The 18,244-nt window shown below is 35.0% G+C and overlaps 1 protein-coding gene across 1 annotated transcript in view; it reads left to right on the top strand.

Annotated features, from left to right (window-relative positions):
- PIK3C2A (phosphatidylinositol-4-phosphate 3-kinase catalytic subunit type 2 alpha) overlaps positions 1-18,244 on the top strand; it is a 101,102-nt gene that overhangs the window by 56,863 nt on the left and 25,995 nt on the right. Inside the window, exons 9-19 of the mRNA XM_040638860.1 lie at positions 3,148-3,291; positions 4,718-4,766; positions 4,847-5,057; positions 6,759-6,881; positions 7,947-8,114; positions 13,563-13,674; positions 14,052-14,197; positions 15,797-15,985; positions 16,830-16,923; positions 17,397-17,491; positions 17,799-17,979. Coding sequence (XP_040494794.1) covers positions 3,148-3,291; positions 4,718-4,766; positions 4,847-5,057; positions 6,759-6,881; positions 7,947-8,114; positions 13,563-13,674; positions 14,052-14,197; positions 15,797-15,985; positions 16,830-16,923; positions 17,397-17,491; positions 17,799-17,979 — 1,512 coding nt within the window. The remainder of the gene's footprint in view (positions 1-3,147; positions 3,292-4,717; positions 4,767-4,846; positions 5,058-6,758; positions 6,882-7,946; positions 8,115-13,562; positions 13,675-14,051; positions 14,198-15,796; positions 15,986-16,829; positions 16,924-17,396; positions 17,492-17,798; positions 17,980-18,244) is intronic.

Raw genomic sequence — 18,244 nt, 5'->3', positions numbered from 1 at the left:
TCTGCACTCAAATGTCTTATCACAGATGTCTTCATGGCCGTCTTAACTAAAATAGTGACTAAAAAATAAAATTATTAAAATAGTGACTATCATTTATTACCCACATCTTTTTACAACTTTATTGTGATATAATTTATATACCATAAAATGTATCCATTGGATGTATATAATTCAATGATTTCTTTTAGTAAATGCATAGAGTTGTATAATTATCCCACAGTGTAGTTCTTTAGAAAGTTTCCATCACTTCCAGAAGTTTCCATTTGCTACTTTGCAGTCATTCCCCATTCCCAGACCCACCCCCAGATAACACCTGATCTGGTTCCTGTCTTGATAGATTTGCCTTTAATGGAGATTTCATGTAAATGGAATCATACCCTGTGGAATCTTTTACATCTGATTTTTTTTTCATATACCATACTGTTTTTAAGCTCTGTCCATGTTGTATATAAGTTGTAGTGTGTATCCACAGTTTGTTACTTTTTTTATTGCTAAATACTTCCATTGTATGGATATACCATGTTTTGTTTATCACCAAATAATGGACATTTTGACAGTTTAGTTTTTAGTTATTATGAGTAATGCTGCTATAAACATTCACAAATAAGTCTTTATGTCAATGTACATTTTAATTTAGGTTTTAGGGGAGGTCAGGAAGTTGCAGAAGTTTTGATTCCTGCTGGCCTTAATTTTCTAGAGATAAGGTGTTAATTTATTTTACTAAAATGAAGTTAGGGTAGCAGCAAAGGTTTTGAGCCAAGGAATAATGGTTTTGCTTCATATTCTGAGAAGAATGGGAAAGAAAACTGACCAAGAACAAGTAAAGGAATTTTTTTTTTTTAAGATTTTATTTATTTATTTGACAGAGAGAGTGCGAAAGTGAACACAAGCAAGGGGAGTGCGAGAGGGAGAAGCAGGCTTCACGCTTAACAGGGAGCCCGGTGTGGGGCTCGATCCCAGGACACTGGGATCATGACCTGAGCCGAAGGCAGACGCTTAACAGCTGAGCCACGCAGGTGCCCCAAGTAAAAGGGATATTAAGTGGCCTGCAGATTCCTGCTGAAATTAAGGAATGTTGAATCTGTATAGCTCTAAGATTTTCTTTGAAAGTATTCAGCTACCTGGTAGAAGAAGCAGAGAATAGAATCTGAGCTCAAGGACTTCGTTTAGTCAGAATGAATGTGTGGGAACAAAGGAGATTGTGATCAGAGTATGATATTGTAGTTAAGATTCTGATAGGGTATAGTTTTAGGGTTGAAGATGCTATGAATTTTTTACATGGATATTTATATAACTGAGGCTTATTATAGGATATAGGGTAGAAAGTCAGGTGAATATCCAGACCAAAAATAGATCGTACTGTGGGGGAAATGACCACATGTCATTTATAAGGCAGATCAGGCCATTAGAGGCCAACTTAGAAGACACAAAATACAGTAGTATAACAGGGAAATTTAAAGAGTCATTAGTTAGTAAAAGGTAGTTAATTACTATAAAGGGTAAAAGAGGATTCTAAAGCAGGGTTTGGCATATTGTTGCTTGAATGCTAAATCTGGCCTATTGCCTATTTTTTTAAATAAAGTTTTATTAGAACACAGCTGTGTTTATTGGTTCATTTATTATCTGTATCTGTTTTATACCATAATAGCAGAATTGAATTGTGACAGAGACTGCGTGGCCCACAAATCCTAAAACATTTATTCTCTGGCCTTTAAAAAGTTTGCCAGTCATGCTCTGAGGGGTCCAGAAGTAATAGGTATGAAAAAGTAACTATCAACTCTAGGTTGAGGAACAATGAATAGTGAAGGAATTCTAAGGACTTAAAATAGAACCTAACCTCAGGCTGAAATCCAGCCTCTTCTAAGAGGGTTTGGCTGTCACAGGACCACATAGGTTGCCTATAGCAAAGAAACTTGATAGAGTTGTTAGATTGGGACACCGTGGCGGAGGGGCGGGGGGCGTTGCAGCTGGAGCTGGTCTTTGAGGATTTCGGGATCCAGTGCTCAAGTAAAAAATGGAGGACTAGAACCCTGACGAGAAGTGGCTTCATGCTGCTGTTGCATGAGTGTCCCTTCAGTGCCCTCTACTGACAAAATCTAACATTGGGTCAGCTGGCGAAGGAGAAATGCTTATAGGTCTAGCTTCAGTATCACAAAGTAGAGCAAGGAAGGGTGGATTTGGAATTGGTAGACAATAAATTGACAACTGGCACATAAAAAATGATGGGGAACTGGAAAGGTTTTTGCATGAAGGTGTAGAAGTAAAAGTAAGCAGAAATATGTTATGTAAGCAAAAATGGGGAGCGAGAAAACAGATTGTCAGGTCCTGAGGACTGGAGGGTAATTGGGTATTTGAGAAAATGAGGTGGTTTTACTTAAGCATGAAGTACAGGGAGAATTTAGTTTATGGTTGCCAAGCCTCAGGGGTGGAAAAGTTTAAATTTTTAAGGGATGGTACAGTACTAAGTTCTAACAGTACTTGGCATATAAGTTTGGCATAAGTGTTTAATGAATTCATTATGTAAGAATGTTTCTTAATGAGATATATACTTTTTAAATATTCTCATCTGGTAAATGATTTTATAATATATTTGTACATGTGTACTTTTGAATCATGGTGAAATTAACTATGGTTAAATACTGTGGAGGGATTGTCCTCAAGGAAGGTTTTTCATCAGACAAAACTTAAAAAGTGATGGTTGTACAGATATAAACAATGCTTAAAAGTTGACTTATGTCTCATAACTGTTGCCCATTAGTATGTGACCAACCTCTGAAGAACTTCGTTTTTGATACCAGATTTTTGGCAGGCAGGATTGGTGTTTTTAATGTGGAACTTAATCCCAAATGAGAGCAAAAAATAACCCCAGTTTTTTTAATGACCTAGTAATTTGTTAATTTATTATTCTAATATGAAATTAATGGCATTTGCGTACGAATAATTGTCTCAGGCAAAGTGAAAAATCAATTTTTCCTATTCGAAATAATGTAGATAATTGAAAAGGTTATCTTGTTTCTTTTTCATCACAAAAGAGCAAAGGATATCTGTTCTTAAGCACATCTAAAATGTCTAGTTTCTGACTTTATCTCTGAAACAGATCCTTTAAATTCTACACACTTATGTTTATTTTACTTTTTATTTTTAAAGAACCAGCACCGAGCAGTAGATCAAGTAATTAAAGCTGTAAGAAAAATCTGTAGCGCTTTAGATGGTGTAGAGACTCTTGCCATTACAGAATCAGTAAAGAAGCTAAAGAGAGCAGTTAATCTTCCGAGGAGTAAAAGTGCTGATGTGAGTATTCTTTTGGTAATTAGCATTTTGTTAAATGCAAATATGTATTTCAGTGAATATCACTTAAACTAGGAGATTTTTGCTTCTTCCAGACAAAGTGTTACCATTTTAACCTTGGCTTTCACTTTTGAGTTGATTTGGTCACTAATTTGGCAAAGTTGGGAATTCCTAAGACTGCTTTGGAAGAGCTTTGTGAGGGTTGATATTGTCAAGCTGTGAACATTTTATGTGTGGAGGAGGAATTGTGGCATAAACAAGTTGGCTGGAGGGTTCAAGGTGGATACTGAGCTTCAAAACCTGTGTGGTAATAGTTACCATTTGTCCTTCTGGATGGAAATGTCCATGACTGCCCATGGGAGAAGTTCTTTTTTGGCAATATCTCTTCCTCTTGAAAATACCCAGAAGCCTCACTAATAGTGACTTATTACCTCAGAAACAACCAGGTTGGGAGTCCTTTCTTGATATCATACTGTTGCTTTTAGTAAAAGCTCTCCCTATGGTATTTCCATGGGGATTTAATTACCTCTGTTCGTAGGGTTGTTCATAGCTCTGATGAAAGGGTGAGAGAAGGTGGATTACAAGACACAATAAATTAAAAGGAAGGAAACGTTATATTGATGGTATGCCTTTCAACAGATATCTAAGAGATAGCTTTATCCATTCATTCTCACAGAGAGCCTATCTATATGGTGTTAGAAATTTGGGTCTCTCTCTTTTTTTTTGGAGAGGGAGAGAGAGGCAGGGGAGAGGCAGGAGAGGGAGAGAGAATTCCAAGCCAACTCCACACTGAGTGCAGAGCCCGATGCAGGGCTCAGTCTCAACGACCCTAAGATCACGACCTGAGCCAGAGCCAAGTCAGACACTCAACCAACTGCCCCCTCCAGGTGCCCCATTTTAAGATTTTTTTATTTATTTGACAGAGAGAGAGCACAAGCAGGGGAAGCAGCAGGCAGAGGGAGAGGGAGAAGCAGGCTCCTTGCTGAGCAGAGAGCCCAATGTGGGGCTCAGTCCCAAGACACTGGGATCATGACCTGAGCTGAAGGCAGATGCTTACCCAACTGAGCCACCCAGGCTCCCCAAAGATATTCTTATTATACTAATAGTAAAGCAACTAATTGAATATAAAGTATCATATTAGTGTATTTATCATTTTTGGTTTTCAAATCTTAATTACTAGACTGATTTAATGAGGCAGGTTTTGTTGAGTTTCTATATTGTGCACTAATTTTCAGTTATTCTGATTTTCTTGATAACTAAAAATCATCTGTATTTGGTTTGGGTTTTTCACTTTCTTTTTGCATTTTTATTTTGTTTTATTCTGCAGAAACTTCTGGGAGGTTTCCTGATATAGCATTTAATTTAATTTTTACCTTTAATTCAATACATCATAGGCAATTTTCTAACTAATTTGTACGTGTGTATGCAGGTGACTTCACTCTCTGGAGAAGGAGATACTAGCAAGAGTTCGTCTAGCGGTATGTCTTTAAGTTCTTTAAATTATAGCAATAATTATTGATTTTTCAGGGAATTATATTAACAATTTCTTTAAATCTAGGATCACTGAATCCTGAAAATCCTGTTCAAATAAGCATGGACCAATTAACTGCAGCAATTTATGATCTTCTCAGACTCCATGCAAATTGTGGTAGGAGTCCTGCAAACTGTGCCCAAAGTAATAGGAACATCAAGGAAGCATGGACAACAACAGAACAGCTTCAGTTTACAATTTTTGCTGCACATGGAATTTCAAGTAATTGGGTATCAAAGTAAGTAGCTGTTTAAAACAGAATATGTACAGCTTTACCCAGAAGCTGTTCTAATTCCATAAAATGTCAACCATCCACTGTTCTCGTAATATTTAAATGTATGATACAGCAATCACCAGATACCTTTGTGGTTTTCATAAAAATTGCAGAGATGTTTGAAGCTGTTGCAATAAAAAAAAATATCACTCACACTACATGCAAAAAAAGGCGGGAAAATATATGTTTAAACTTATAAAGGCAAATACTAATTAAATTAGTCAATTTATGACTACTGTTTTTCAGCCTTTCCTTTAGAACAAGGGTCATTTGAAACAGTGTTATGGCACTAGGCTTTAGCACATTTTTCCCCCTCTTTAGTAGTTTACAATTTACTGATTGCTAGGCTTTGAAGTCTGCAAGAGCATATTTCTATTGAATTTTTAATATGGGTTTTTCCTTTTTGTTTTTTTTGAAAATGCCACAAAGTTTGCCAATTTCAGCTTATGAAATGACTAATATAAACTGAAAAGTCTGAATTGAATATTTTTAATGAAATAGTTCCATAATAACTTAATTCTATAAAGTAAAATAAAGACTAGTGAAGAGATACCGAACATAAATTCTGCTTAAATTGAGCTTTAGATTAATATAATACATAATTACTTGAAAGTAATATATTAACTCATTCAGTAAATATTTACCGAATACCATCTTTGGGTAGTGTTCTTCGTATTAGGGATTCAGCAGTAAACAAGGCAACAAAAAAATCTCTGCCCTCGTGGAACTTGCCTTAAGTGGGTACTACTGCTATGTGAAGGTATTTGATTCTTTTAAATGTTACTGGATAATACCTTCCACGTCCTCCATACAGATTCATATACACACACAAATTTGGGGATACTAATGAGGAAAGCAAATACTCAGTAGAAGACAATACAGAAAACTGCAGTGATAATTAAGATGGAAAGAAAGTAAAATGCTGAAGAAAAGAGGGATAAATAGAATGAGGTTGAGAAAAGTAGTCAAGTAGTTAGCTAGAGGTGTTTTGTGAACCATTGAGATCAGATTTAAAATATATTTCAAATGATTAATGGATTGTATATATGAACAAAATGGTTAATGGGTAAGCCTACCAGTAAGTTAGAATCTAGGAGAATACAGTTTTATTGAACCTGAGGCTCCTAGCCAAGACTGCCTGATGGTATCTAACCAGCTCTGTACTTGCGGCTATTAGGGGCTAAATCATTGCTGTCTAATGAGAATACAACAGCATGTATTCAACGGATGGAAGCATCCTAATAGGTGAGAAAGACTGGCTCAGTGCAAGTCAGGCCCATGCTCCATTAATATGCTTAATGGACTCTATTTCAGTTACTTAGCAAAGGAAAATAGAACCTACGGAAGATAATGTTTGTACTTTTTCTCCTAAGAATTTACCTAGAAATAATTCTTCAGTGCCATTCAACTAAAATCTAAAGCTAGTAGCTAACTGACCAGCACAAAATTGTGATAAGGTTTCTAGCATGGCCCCCTTAGTCTGGCACTTGGGGATATACGTTTCCTTCTGTACTCCCTCTACTATACTTTTCTTTATTTTCTTTATTTTTGTAGAATTTGCAGTAGTTCAATTTCAGATGTTTTCCAAAAATACAAATGAATGGTAACCAAATAATTTAGTTAACAAATTTATATTATCAAATTAAAAAATCTTTCTTTTCTCAGTTATGAAAAATACTACTTGATATGTTCCCTGTCTCACAATGGAAAGGATCTTTTTAAACCTATTCAATCAAAGAAGGTTGGCACTTATAAGAATTTCTTCTATCTTATTAAGTGGGATGAACTGTAAGTGAAAGTTTTGGTTTTTTATTTTTTCAGTATGCCCTCGTTACTTTTTTCCATGTATGCATCCTAGTTTTCATTTTTGTCACAATTTCCGTTAAAATCCATTAAATTCTTATATCTTAAGGTCTCTTCTAGATATTCTATAAAAGAGACAAATTCTCCTTTAAAAATATGAAATACTGTTCTGAAAAATCTACATATTGCTAAATTCAGAAACATGCCATTAATTGTTCTTAGGCTTTTGTCAAGTTAAAACTATAAATTTACATATAATTGTACATACAGACCATAGAAATACGGTTTTTATAACATTGCTTACTTTAGTATTTATTCTGCAATACTGTATATATGAAGCCTAGCTCTTGGTTAACATTAGAAAGCTAAATCCATGTACAAGATACTTTCACTGTTAATATTTTTAAAATACCATTTTTAAAGTAAGGGAATGCTTTCACTATTTAGGCAGGTGTGTAATTACAGAACTTTTTATTCTGCATTTATTGTTTCCCTATTTTTCTTTTCTTTTTTAAAATTACAAAAATAATGCTGCGTTGAAAACAATAGTACAAAAAATATGTATGGGTAAAAAGGTGTCATTTATTTTGAACACTTACCATCTTACGACTCCTCAGAGTGACCACTTTTGACCCAATGTATCCTTTCAGACTTAAAAAAAATTTTTGAAATGGTAAACATGTGTCTCCTTGTGTGTATGTACATATATATCTGAATCAGAAATACTCATGAACAGTCACCTAGTTTTTCCTAAAGGAAATAAAAGTGACTACTGTTATTTTGCCTAGAAATTGACATTATCAGGTCTTGAGTAAAGCCACTAAGAAATTTTTAAGAAATATTACATATTTGAAATTTTAATGAAATTTATTTAAGATTTTTTTTTATAGTACATATTGTCCAACCTTGCTACTTAAGTAAAAGTTACTCGGGATTAAAGATTTTTTGATAAGTCAAATAAAATACCTAAAATTGTCAGTCTCATTAAACGGTTAAATTTCATATTTGATCTAATTTGTTTTTTCTATTAATATATTTTCCCCCCCTTAGAATCATTTTTCCCATCCAGATATCACAATTGCCATTAGAATCACTTCTTCACCTTACTCTTTTTGGAATTTTAAATCAGAGCAGTGGAAGTTCCCCTGATTCTAATAAGCAGAGAAAGGGGCCAGAAGCTTTGGGCAAAGTTTCTTTACCTCTTTTTGACTTTAAACGGTAAGCGTTACTGAGTTGTGATGGTGAGTTACTGTGGACACATCTTCAACATCAAAATTGGCTAGAGAATAGGGTGGGGACAATGACGTATATGAGATAATGAGCTACCTCAATTTTTCCAGTGTGATAAAAGGAGGTTATTTCAGAGACACAGATCAGAAGAAACTGCAAAGTGATTCTGCTATAGTTTGAACATAGCTGTCTGGGTATTTAGAGGATTGTTTGCCACTCACTATTCCAGGAGAAAAGCAGCAGCCAGTTCACTCTCTGTCATTTATGCAAAGTACTGTGTTATTGACATAATAGTCATGGTCTTATAAATTTCCTTGATACCAATGAAACAATTCCCATTTTTCTTCTTCTGATACTTTTCCCATTCTTCTCCAGTTTCAGTTGCACATTATTTCCTTCTCTTTACCTGAGTGATCTACCTTTACTGCTATGGGCCCCTGGCCTTAGTCTCCAAAAGTCTCACATATGTACAAAAACTTACTGATCCTTAGGGGTAAAAGAATTCCTTTTGAATCTTGTGTCTAATAGCCACTGGGGTAGTGTAATCTATCTGGCCTTTCAGTTGACTATTTTAGTAATGTTTTAAGTAGTATGTTCCATGAGACTATCAAGTGTCTGTCTAAATGGAAAAAAAAAATCTATCAATTGAATAAGCCCCAGATATGTTTCATACAGTACATGGTAACGTTTTGCTGAGTGATAGCACATTAGCATATTAAAGTATCTCTGAAGTTCTGCAGTCAAGAAGCCTATTGTGTTTAATAACAGTATTACTGTAATGACAAACACATAGTATTTACTATACTAGGTATTAGTCTGAGTGCTGTATACATATTACACCAACCCTATGAAGGCAGGTGTTACTATTCCTTTATACAGAGAGGGAAATCAAAGTACAGTGAGCTGAACTGACTTGTCCTAGGGCACTTAGCTAATGAGTAGTAGAATTGGGATTTGAATCTAGGCAGTCTGGCCTTAGGGTCTGTGTTCTTATTACCCTAAATTGCCATTCTCAAATTTATTTGATACCATGGTACTTTTTTTTTTTCTGTTCTGTAATATATGTTTTGATACATTGTATTCTGTGGGACATTTTGAGAAGTGATTTAATAACTCACCTATTTATCCTACAATAAAACAAAAATTAATGAAAAATTCTGCTAATCTAGTTCTTCTTTTTCCTCTTAAATGGCAAATGCACTTTGGTTTTCTAGTAATCATTTATTAAAATCATACAGTGACTTCACAAATTTTGTTCTTGAAATGTTCTTTTCCCATGTACTTAAACATAGCATCTGTTCCTTTATTTTTTCTCTTTTAGTTACTTTCCTCACATTCGAGGAGGCAGTATAAGATTTTTTTATTCACTACCTTTAGGTAGGCTCAAATTTTATTTGATGTCTGAAATAATTCTGAACCACCAAAGGCAAGAGAAAAGCAGTTGAAGTTATTAGATGAGTATTTAGAATCTTTTGCAAATATAATCTGTAATTACTCTAAAACAGAATATTGGCCACGTGAAGGAGGGAAATTGTGTCCTCAATTGTGATAAATTAGTGTCAGGGAACAGTTATGGGAGAAAATTAAATGTAATTGCATCATTAACATTAATTTTTATCAATAAGTCAGTTCTGGGGCACTTGGGTGGCTTAGTCGGTAAAGTGTCTGCCTTCATCTGAGGTCATGAACCCGGAGCTCTGGGATCAAGCCCTACCTGGGCTCCCTGCTCAGCAGGGAGTCTGCTTCTCCTTCTCCCTCTGCCCCTCCCCCTGCTCCTTCTCTCTCTCTCTCCCGCTCTCTCGCTCACTCTCTTAAATAAATAAAATCTTTTAAATAAATAAATCAGTTCTGAAAACCTTGCTCTTGAAAGCACCAGGGATCTCTGCTTCATTAGAGAAGTACCATCACTTTTTGCCACTTTTATTGTCTAGTAAATGTAATAAATGGGTTTTTGTTTCGTTTTGTTTTTTTAGATAAATGATATAACACTAAAAATTCAAAAGCATAAGGTGAAGGGCAGTTGACTTTTGTTAGACAAATAGTTTATATCCAGCACTCTGCTGTTAAAACAGTGAGCAGATGGCATTTAGCTTGAGACTTTGCCGAGTAGGGCAATTGATCTAGATAGGTAATGTTAGGTCTTACTATTCAAGAAATATTCAAAGGGAAGATGCTTAAACATTAATACAAAGTGTTAATGATTTAATTCAGTTAACTTACTGTAGTATAGTGATCAGAAACCCTGGTCTTGAAAATCTTTTTAAAAATAACTTATGTCGGGGTGCCTGGCTGGCTCAGTCCATTAAGTGTCTGTGGCTCAGGTCATGATCCCAGGGTACTGAGATGGAGCCCTGCATTGGGCTCCCTGTTCAGCAGGGGAGCCTGCTTCTCCCCCTGCTCGTGTGCTCTCTCTCACTCACTCACTCATTCTGTCTCTCAAATAAATAAAATCTTAAAAATAATGTATGTTTAAGGTGCAACCTGCATACAACCTGATGAAGTCATTTTCAGAGGGAAGCTAAAAAACTTACAGGCATTTCAGTCAGCCTCAATAACAAATGAGTTCTTAACTCATTTTTGAACAGAATCGAGCATTTAACCTGCCTATCCTTTACAGTTGTATTTCAGGGTTACCAAATAATTGATGTGAGAAAGTTAATAGAAAAATTCCAGCTAATAAATGCTTAAGAAATGATAGAATATCACAATTTTGTAACCCCTACTGAAATAATAGATTAAGACCAGCGTTCCTCAGTCATGGCACTACTGATATTTTGGGCCAGATCATTCTTTGCTGTAGGAGACTGTCCTGTGCATTGTAGAATGTTTGGCAGCATCCCTGTCTTCTGCCCACTATTTGCCAATAGTACCCCTAGTTACTAACCAACAATGCCTCCAGACCTTGTCAAACGTCCAATGGGGGCAAAATCACTCTTGGTTGAAAACCATTGATTTAAGCAGTGATTATCAATGCTTGCTTAAAACCATTAAGTGATTAACTTTTCTGGAACATTATAATGGGTAGTATAGACTGGGCCCAAACAAACTGATTATCTTCACACAGAGAGAAACCAAACAGTGTGCCTCTTTATTTGATATAATAGGAAGTAGTATGCAGTTCTACCTTTATTAAATATTCTTGCGAGATAACTAGAACTGAATCAGATCAAGCCTCTAGATTTAACTACTTTACGAAAATGTAGGAGATAAAGGGACATCCTAAATGACACTAGAGGAATGCAATCAGTAAAATCCAGGGTATAGAAAATTCTTAAAACAAAAGACCTGGTTTCTTCAACAAATGGCGGAGATTAAAAAAAAAAAAAAAGGAAGAATGCATAGATAAAAATAAGAGTCGGCAAATTTTTCTGTAAAGAGGACCAGATAGAAATAGTTTAGGCTTTGCAGGTCATAATACAGTTGACTCTTGAGGTGCGCCTGGGTGGCACAGCGGTTAAGCATCTGCCTTCAGCTCAGGGCCTGATCCCGGCATTATGGGATCGAGCCCCACATCAGGCTCCTCTGCTATGAGCCTGCTTCTTCCACTCCCCCTGCTTGTGTTCCCTCTCTCGCTGGCTGTCTCTATCTCTGTCGAATAAATAAATAAAAATCTTAAAAAAAAAAAAAATTGACTCTTGAACAACTTGGGGGTTAGCAGTGCCTTCCCTCCCCTAGTGCGATCAAAAACCTGAATATAACTTTGATTCCCCAAAAACTCAACTAATAGCCTGGTGTTGACCAGAAGCCTTATTGATAACACGTGGTCGATTAACACATATTTTGTTTATTAATATGTATTATATAGTGTATGCTTATAATACAGTGGGGTAAGAAAAGAAGATGTTATTAAAGTCATAGGAGAAAATACATTTATAGTATTGTATCAAAAAAATCCTTATATAAATGGACCTGCACAGTTCAAGGGTGTTATTCAAGGGTTAACTGTAATCTCTGTCACAAATGCAAAAGCAAAGGCAAAAAGCAACAATAGTCAATATGTAAATGAGTGTGGCTTTGTTCTGATAAAAGTTTATTTACAAAACCAGGTGGTGGGCCTGCAGTTAGGCCCTTAAATTAAAATATACTTAGAACAACATCAGCCAAAAGCAATGTTGGAAGTTGCTTGGATCTTTATCTGAACAACCAACTGTAAATAAACTTGTGAGACAATCAGGGAAATTGGAGGACTAACTAGATAGCTGATGATTTTAAGTAATTATTGTTAATTATTTTAGGAGTGATAATGGTGTTGTACTTGTTTTAAAATAAAACAGTGTTTCTTGTTTAGAGAGATATAAAATTATTTACAGATGAAATATCAGAATTTGCCTTAAAATCTAGTTGGGGGTGAGGGTGGATCTGAAAAAGAGTACAATGTGTCGAAGATTTAAAGGCTGTTAACCTTCAAGAGACAACATTAAGACTAGAGTCTAGTTTTGGAAAGGATATTTGCTGTTTGAATAAAATTTGATGAAGTTTACAGTTTCCTGCTTTTATATATCACACGTTATTTTTCAGAAATTTATTCTGTGTAAAGATATATCAATGTGTTATTGATAAGTGTTTTTAAGTAGACCATAAATTGGTGGTCTAGGGTAAGGGTCAGCATACTCCAGCACACTGCCTGTTTTTTGTAAATAACAGTTTTGTTAGAACACAGCACACATTTATTTATGTATTGTTCATGGCGACTTTTGCAGTATAACAGCAGAGTTGAGTCTGCAACAGAGATTGTCTGACCCAAAAAGCCCAAAATATTTGCCATCTGACCCTTTTTACAGAAAAGGCTTGCTGACCTCTGGTTTAGAGCAAAGATACAACTTCTCATCTGAAACGATTAGTGTTTTGCTACAAAGTAGGTATTGGTTTCCTTGGCATGTGGTTTGTTCTTAAGGTGAAAGTCAGTGAACAGTTATATAATCCAAACTGTTACCTTGAGATGTATTCCATTGTAGATGATCTTTAAAGACTGTTCTTCACCTTTCTATTTATAAAATTTGCTTGGCGGGGTGGGGGGTGGGGGATGCCCTCTAGCTCCGTCAGACGAGCATTCAACTCTTGATCTCTTTTAAAAGTTGCTTTGGGGATAAGTGACTCCAAGTCTTTACCCTTTTATATTCTATCCTCAACCCCATTCCTCCCAAGATACATTATTTCATTCTCCCCTCCCTTTGTCCCAATCCCCACTCTTCAGTACATTTATCTGAAGTATTAATATACTATGGTTAGTGACTCTGGTATGTTCTTAAAGGTGATAATCTTTTTATCTAATGGAGAATAAATGTTTGGATAACCATTTCAAATTACCATGTGAAGTGAGTTTTTGGTGTGTGTGTGTGTCTGTGTGTGTGTGGTGTGAGTTTTGAAGCAATTTTTAAAATGAAAACTACAAAAATAAATGAAAGCTACAGTATTCTTTTGTCTACATTCATGAAGGTTTTTAACACGTGGAACTAAGCTTCTGTATCTTTGGACTTCGTCACATACAAATCCTGTTCCTGGAACAGTACCCAGAAAAGGGTATGTGATGGAAAGAATAGTGTTACAGGTAATGGTACTTCTTGATACATGGGGAGGTTGAAATTTCTTATTAAGATGTATATGTATTCCATGATTTGGATTGTTAACTAAAGCCTAATTGATTTTGTTTGATCTTAGGACCTTCGATTTAAATGTTAATAAACCATTTCCTATTTCTGAGAAACAGCAAAAACAATGAACTTGTATCCATCCTAAGCAATATATGTGCTTTTGAGAATTACCAATGATGGTAATCACTTTCAGTGAAAGGACAAGAAGCATTAATTCAGTATTCAATCTAATAGTCACCCTGATGGCTAAGAATCAGCTTTCTTAAAGATAAGTTATTGTGGCAGATATGTGGGCTGTTTAGCTGCAATCTGATCAAACTCTTAAATTTTTAAGGTTGATTTTCCTTCTCCTACATTTGATGTCATTTATACTACTCCTCAAGTTGACAGAAGCATTATACAGCAACACAACTTAGAAACATTGGAGAATGATACTAAAGGGAAACTTCTTGATATTCTTCATAGAGACTCATCACTTGGGTATGCTCCTTTGATTTTTGTTTTGCCTGGGTATTTCTTACATTGTAAATCTCAAGTTAATAGTTTATTAAATGCCCTGATTTAGTTCATGATATAGTAATCTTCTTGGTATGGAAAGTTTTCTATTTGTTTTTAGTTCTATTAAAAAACCATATGACTACATAAAACTTTCAAAATTTGTACAAGTCAAACTTTTACATGATCAAAAGGCAAACAACATTGAGAACTAAATTTATAGTAAATATCAGTAAATTTTAAAAAAATATATAAAGAACTTTTTCATATCAATAGAAAAACCAACAACTTAGTAATAGACAAAGAATATGACTAGATAATTTTTTGGAAAAGAAATACAGTGCCTTTTAAATATCTGAAAAGATGTTTGACCCCTCAGTAATCAAGAAAAGGAAAATTACTACAAGATAACATTTTACACACATGACTTCGTTGAAAATTAAAATGTTTCATCTCATAAAGTGTTGATGAGGATACAGAAAAATAGGAATTAAACTGTTAGCTAAGGAGCTTTCGGGGAGCAATTTTCCAAAATCAGTAAAGGTCATAATGTACATAGTCTGTAACCTAGGATTATATTTCTGTTTAATTATATATCTTAGAGAAAACCTTTTATATTTGCTTACGGAGGAAAGAATATTCATTGCAGTATTTGGATTATTGTAAAAGTGACAGGGAGTATCCATCAGTAAAGGTTAAATTATGGTACGTTTATCCAATGGAGCATTATGTAACTATTAAGAATGAACTTATAGCTATATGTACTAATATTAGTAAGATGTTAAATGAAGAAAGCAAGGCGAATATTTTATGTGGTGTGTTACTTTTACATAAAGAAAAAAGAAACTACACATACCTACGTATATGCTTCTATACAAGTAGACTGTCTCTGGAGGGTATGTAAGCTTATTAGGCAGTTGTCACTGGGAGGGGAACTGGAAGGAGAGACTTCACTCTGCACCTTTTTGCAATATTTGAATTTTTTTCAGTGCTCCACATGACATGAATGCATCAGTCATGTACACAAAAATGGATGGGTAGTAAAATAGTGAATATTTCATTCACATAAACATTTGTCATTAAGACTAAATTAGAGCCTCCCAAACAAGTACTTCTTATTTTGAATGTTCCTCATTTGAGCTATATACTCATCTTCTAAAATCATCCTCTAAAATGTAATAGCGTATTTTTTTTTTTTTTTTTTTGCATGACATTCGATTTTACTTGTATAAAATGGGTGAAATCCTTGCTATCTCTTAGGGTGGGTTCTGCTTATTCAACTCTGATTTCTAGTGCTTGACATCTGGTTGGAGCTCAATAAATTTTTATTATACTGAATTATCCTTCATTTTCATAACTAAGACTTTTATCAAGGCAGAATGATTTCTTTCTATCCCCCAAATTAGAGGAAATTAGTAGTGTTTGCTGTACATGCATTTTTCTATTCCAAATTAGTATTAATGATTCCACCAAGAAGTGGCTGTCCTAAAATGAATAAATTTCTTCTTTGTATTTTTAATCATTGAGATTATAACTGTCATTATGATATTATTGAGAAGTAATTTAATTCTGTTATATATGCAGACTTTCTAAAGAAGATAAAGCCTTTTTGTGGGAGAAACGCTATTATTGCCTCAAACACCCAAATTGTCTTCCTAAAGTACTAGCAAGTGCCCCAAACTGGAAATGGGCTAATCTCGCCAAAACTTACTCACTGCTTCAGCAGTGGTCTCCATTGCACCCACTGACTGCGTTGGAACTACTTGATTCAAAGTAAGTTAACCATGACTGAATGTACTTGGGTATGCTCCTTTGATTTTTGTACTTTTATTGTTGTCAGTTTTTCCAGTAGAGTATATTATGTTGCAGGAGTACTTCCCTTTGTTTTAACATGAAAGCAGTTCAGTGCAATATAAATGTGTAAATGTGTATTTTTACAAACATACCTTTTGTGCTGGGGTTATTAAAAGGAGATGTCATGGGGTGCCTGGCTGGCTCATTCAGTAGAACACGAGACTCTTGATCTGGGGTGGGGAGTGCGGTCATGAGTTCAAGCCCCATGTTGGGTGTACAGTTTACTTTTAAAAACAAATTAGAAAAAGAATAGAGATGTCATATCATTTAAAACTAACCTAAAGGGGCACTTGAATGGCCCAGTAGGTTAGGCCTTTGGCTCAGGTCATGATCCTGGAGTCCCTGGGTGGAGCCCCACATCAGACTCCCTGCTCAGGGGGGAGTCTTGCTTCTCCTCCTGCCCTTCACCCTGCTTGCACTCTCTGGCTCTCGCTCTCTCAAATTAATAAAATCTTTAAAAAATTAAAAAATAAAACTAACCTAAAGAGGGATTTAAGTTCTAAATTTTGAGTCATTTGTTGTATTTTTATGATGCGGATCAAAATTTTCATAAGCTTAAGGTTTCTGAACAGTCCTAAAGTTGAATTTGCATAGTACAGTAAGATTTTTCTTCCAAAGAAAGAAAGAAAGAGACACATTGCTTTTGAATAAAGAGCTATTTGAATATTCTTTGTCAGGTATAGATTAAGATTGTGTTTTTAGGAAATATAGCTTTACTAGAAAGAAATCACCATCAAATCTTGATTTTCGTGTACTTCCCTAGATTTGCTGATCAGGAAGTGAGGTCCGTAGCTGTGACGTGGATTGAGGCTATAAGTGATGATGAACTAACTGATCTTCTTCCACAGTTTGTACAGGTGAGTCTTTACTAGGTTACCTGTCCACCTTACTCTCCCACCCATTTTTTATGAGTAGGGAACTTGCTAAAGGATCCCCGTTCTGTTTTGATTAAAAGTACTTTTGTGGAATGTTGAGGTACCTTACATTTGGATGTAGTATGAATTTTTTTCCACTATTGTTAGCTGTCCCCTTGAATATTAAATATATGTACCTGGATTTTTAATTTTCACATTTTTAGATTCTCAGAACAAACCAGACTTGAGTTTTTCTTTGGTTTTTCTTTACTAGCCATTTAAACTTAATAAATAGTATTCCCAAATCTACAGTTTTCTGCTTGATTTCATTAATTTGGCCTAAGTTAATTCATCTGTTTCATTTTTATCAGTGTTATCTTACATCTTGTTTTATATAGTTTCTCTTTTGATCATTTTATCCTAATAATGGAGTTTGGGCTTAACCACTAGTAATTCTTATTTTCCTTTATGTGTAGGCTTTGAAATACGAGATTTACTTGAACAGTTCATTAGTGCGCTTCCTTCTGTCCAGGGCATTGGGAAATATACACATAGCACACAATTTATATTGGTAAGATTTAAACTTTTTTAAAGTAATTTATTTCCATTCCTAGTATTTATGGAGATGATGTACTCTGAAAGTCCAGACGGTATGCTCAGACTGCTTATTGTCAATACCAGATGTTTTATTAAGGGCATTAGTACAAAGAAGTCAGATTTTTATGTCCTCAGAAATAAAACCCAAAATAACAAAACTCTTAATTGCAAAGATACTTGGCATGTTAGAGCCCCATAATAATGAGTTTTTACTTGCTTATGTAGCTTAAAATAAATTTCTGGATTCCAAAGTGGCTGACATAAATATTTTGCTGTATTAGGCTCCTCAAGGATGCCCTGCATGATGCACAGTTTGGTGCCCGATATGAACATGTTTTGGGTGCTCTCCTCTCAGTAGGAGGAAAAGGACTCAGAGAAGAACTTTTGAAGCAGACAAAACTTGTACAACTTTTAGGAGGAGTAGCAGAAAAAGTCAGGCAGGCTAGTGGATCAGCCAGACAGGTATGTACTCAAAAGAGGGAACATAAATATTTTGATGTTAAAGGATCTCTATAATGTTGTTGAGTTGTTATTCTTTACCAGTAGACATCCAGTAGACTCTAACTATGCCTATGCTATTTTGAGCAGATGAATTCAAAGGTTGTTTAAAACCATAGGAAAAGATTTTACAACCTAATGCAGAAAATCAGTTTTTTTTAATTCCCATTTTATGAATATTTTAATTCCCACACTTAGGAATTCCTTCCTGGTGACAATTGTTGTCTTG

This window comes from Ursus maritimus, unplaced genomic scaffold (genome assembly GCF_017311325.1).
Source record: "Ursus maritimus isolate PB19 unplaced genomic scaffold, ASM1731132v1 scaffold_23, whole genome shotgun sequence".
Lineage (NCBI taxonomy): Eukaryota > Metazoa > Chordata > Mammalia > Carnivora > Ursidae > Ursus > Ursus maritimus.
Note: the sequence above shows the minus strand (reverse complement) of the source record. Positions and strands in the feature narration are given on the sequence as shown.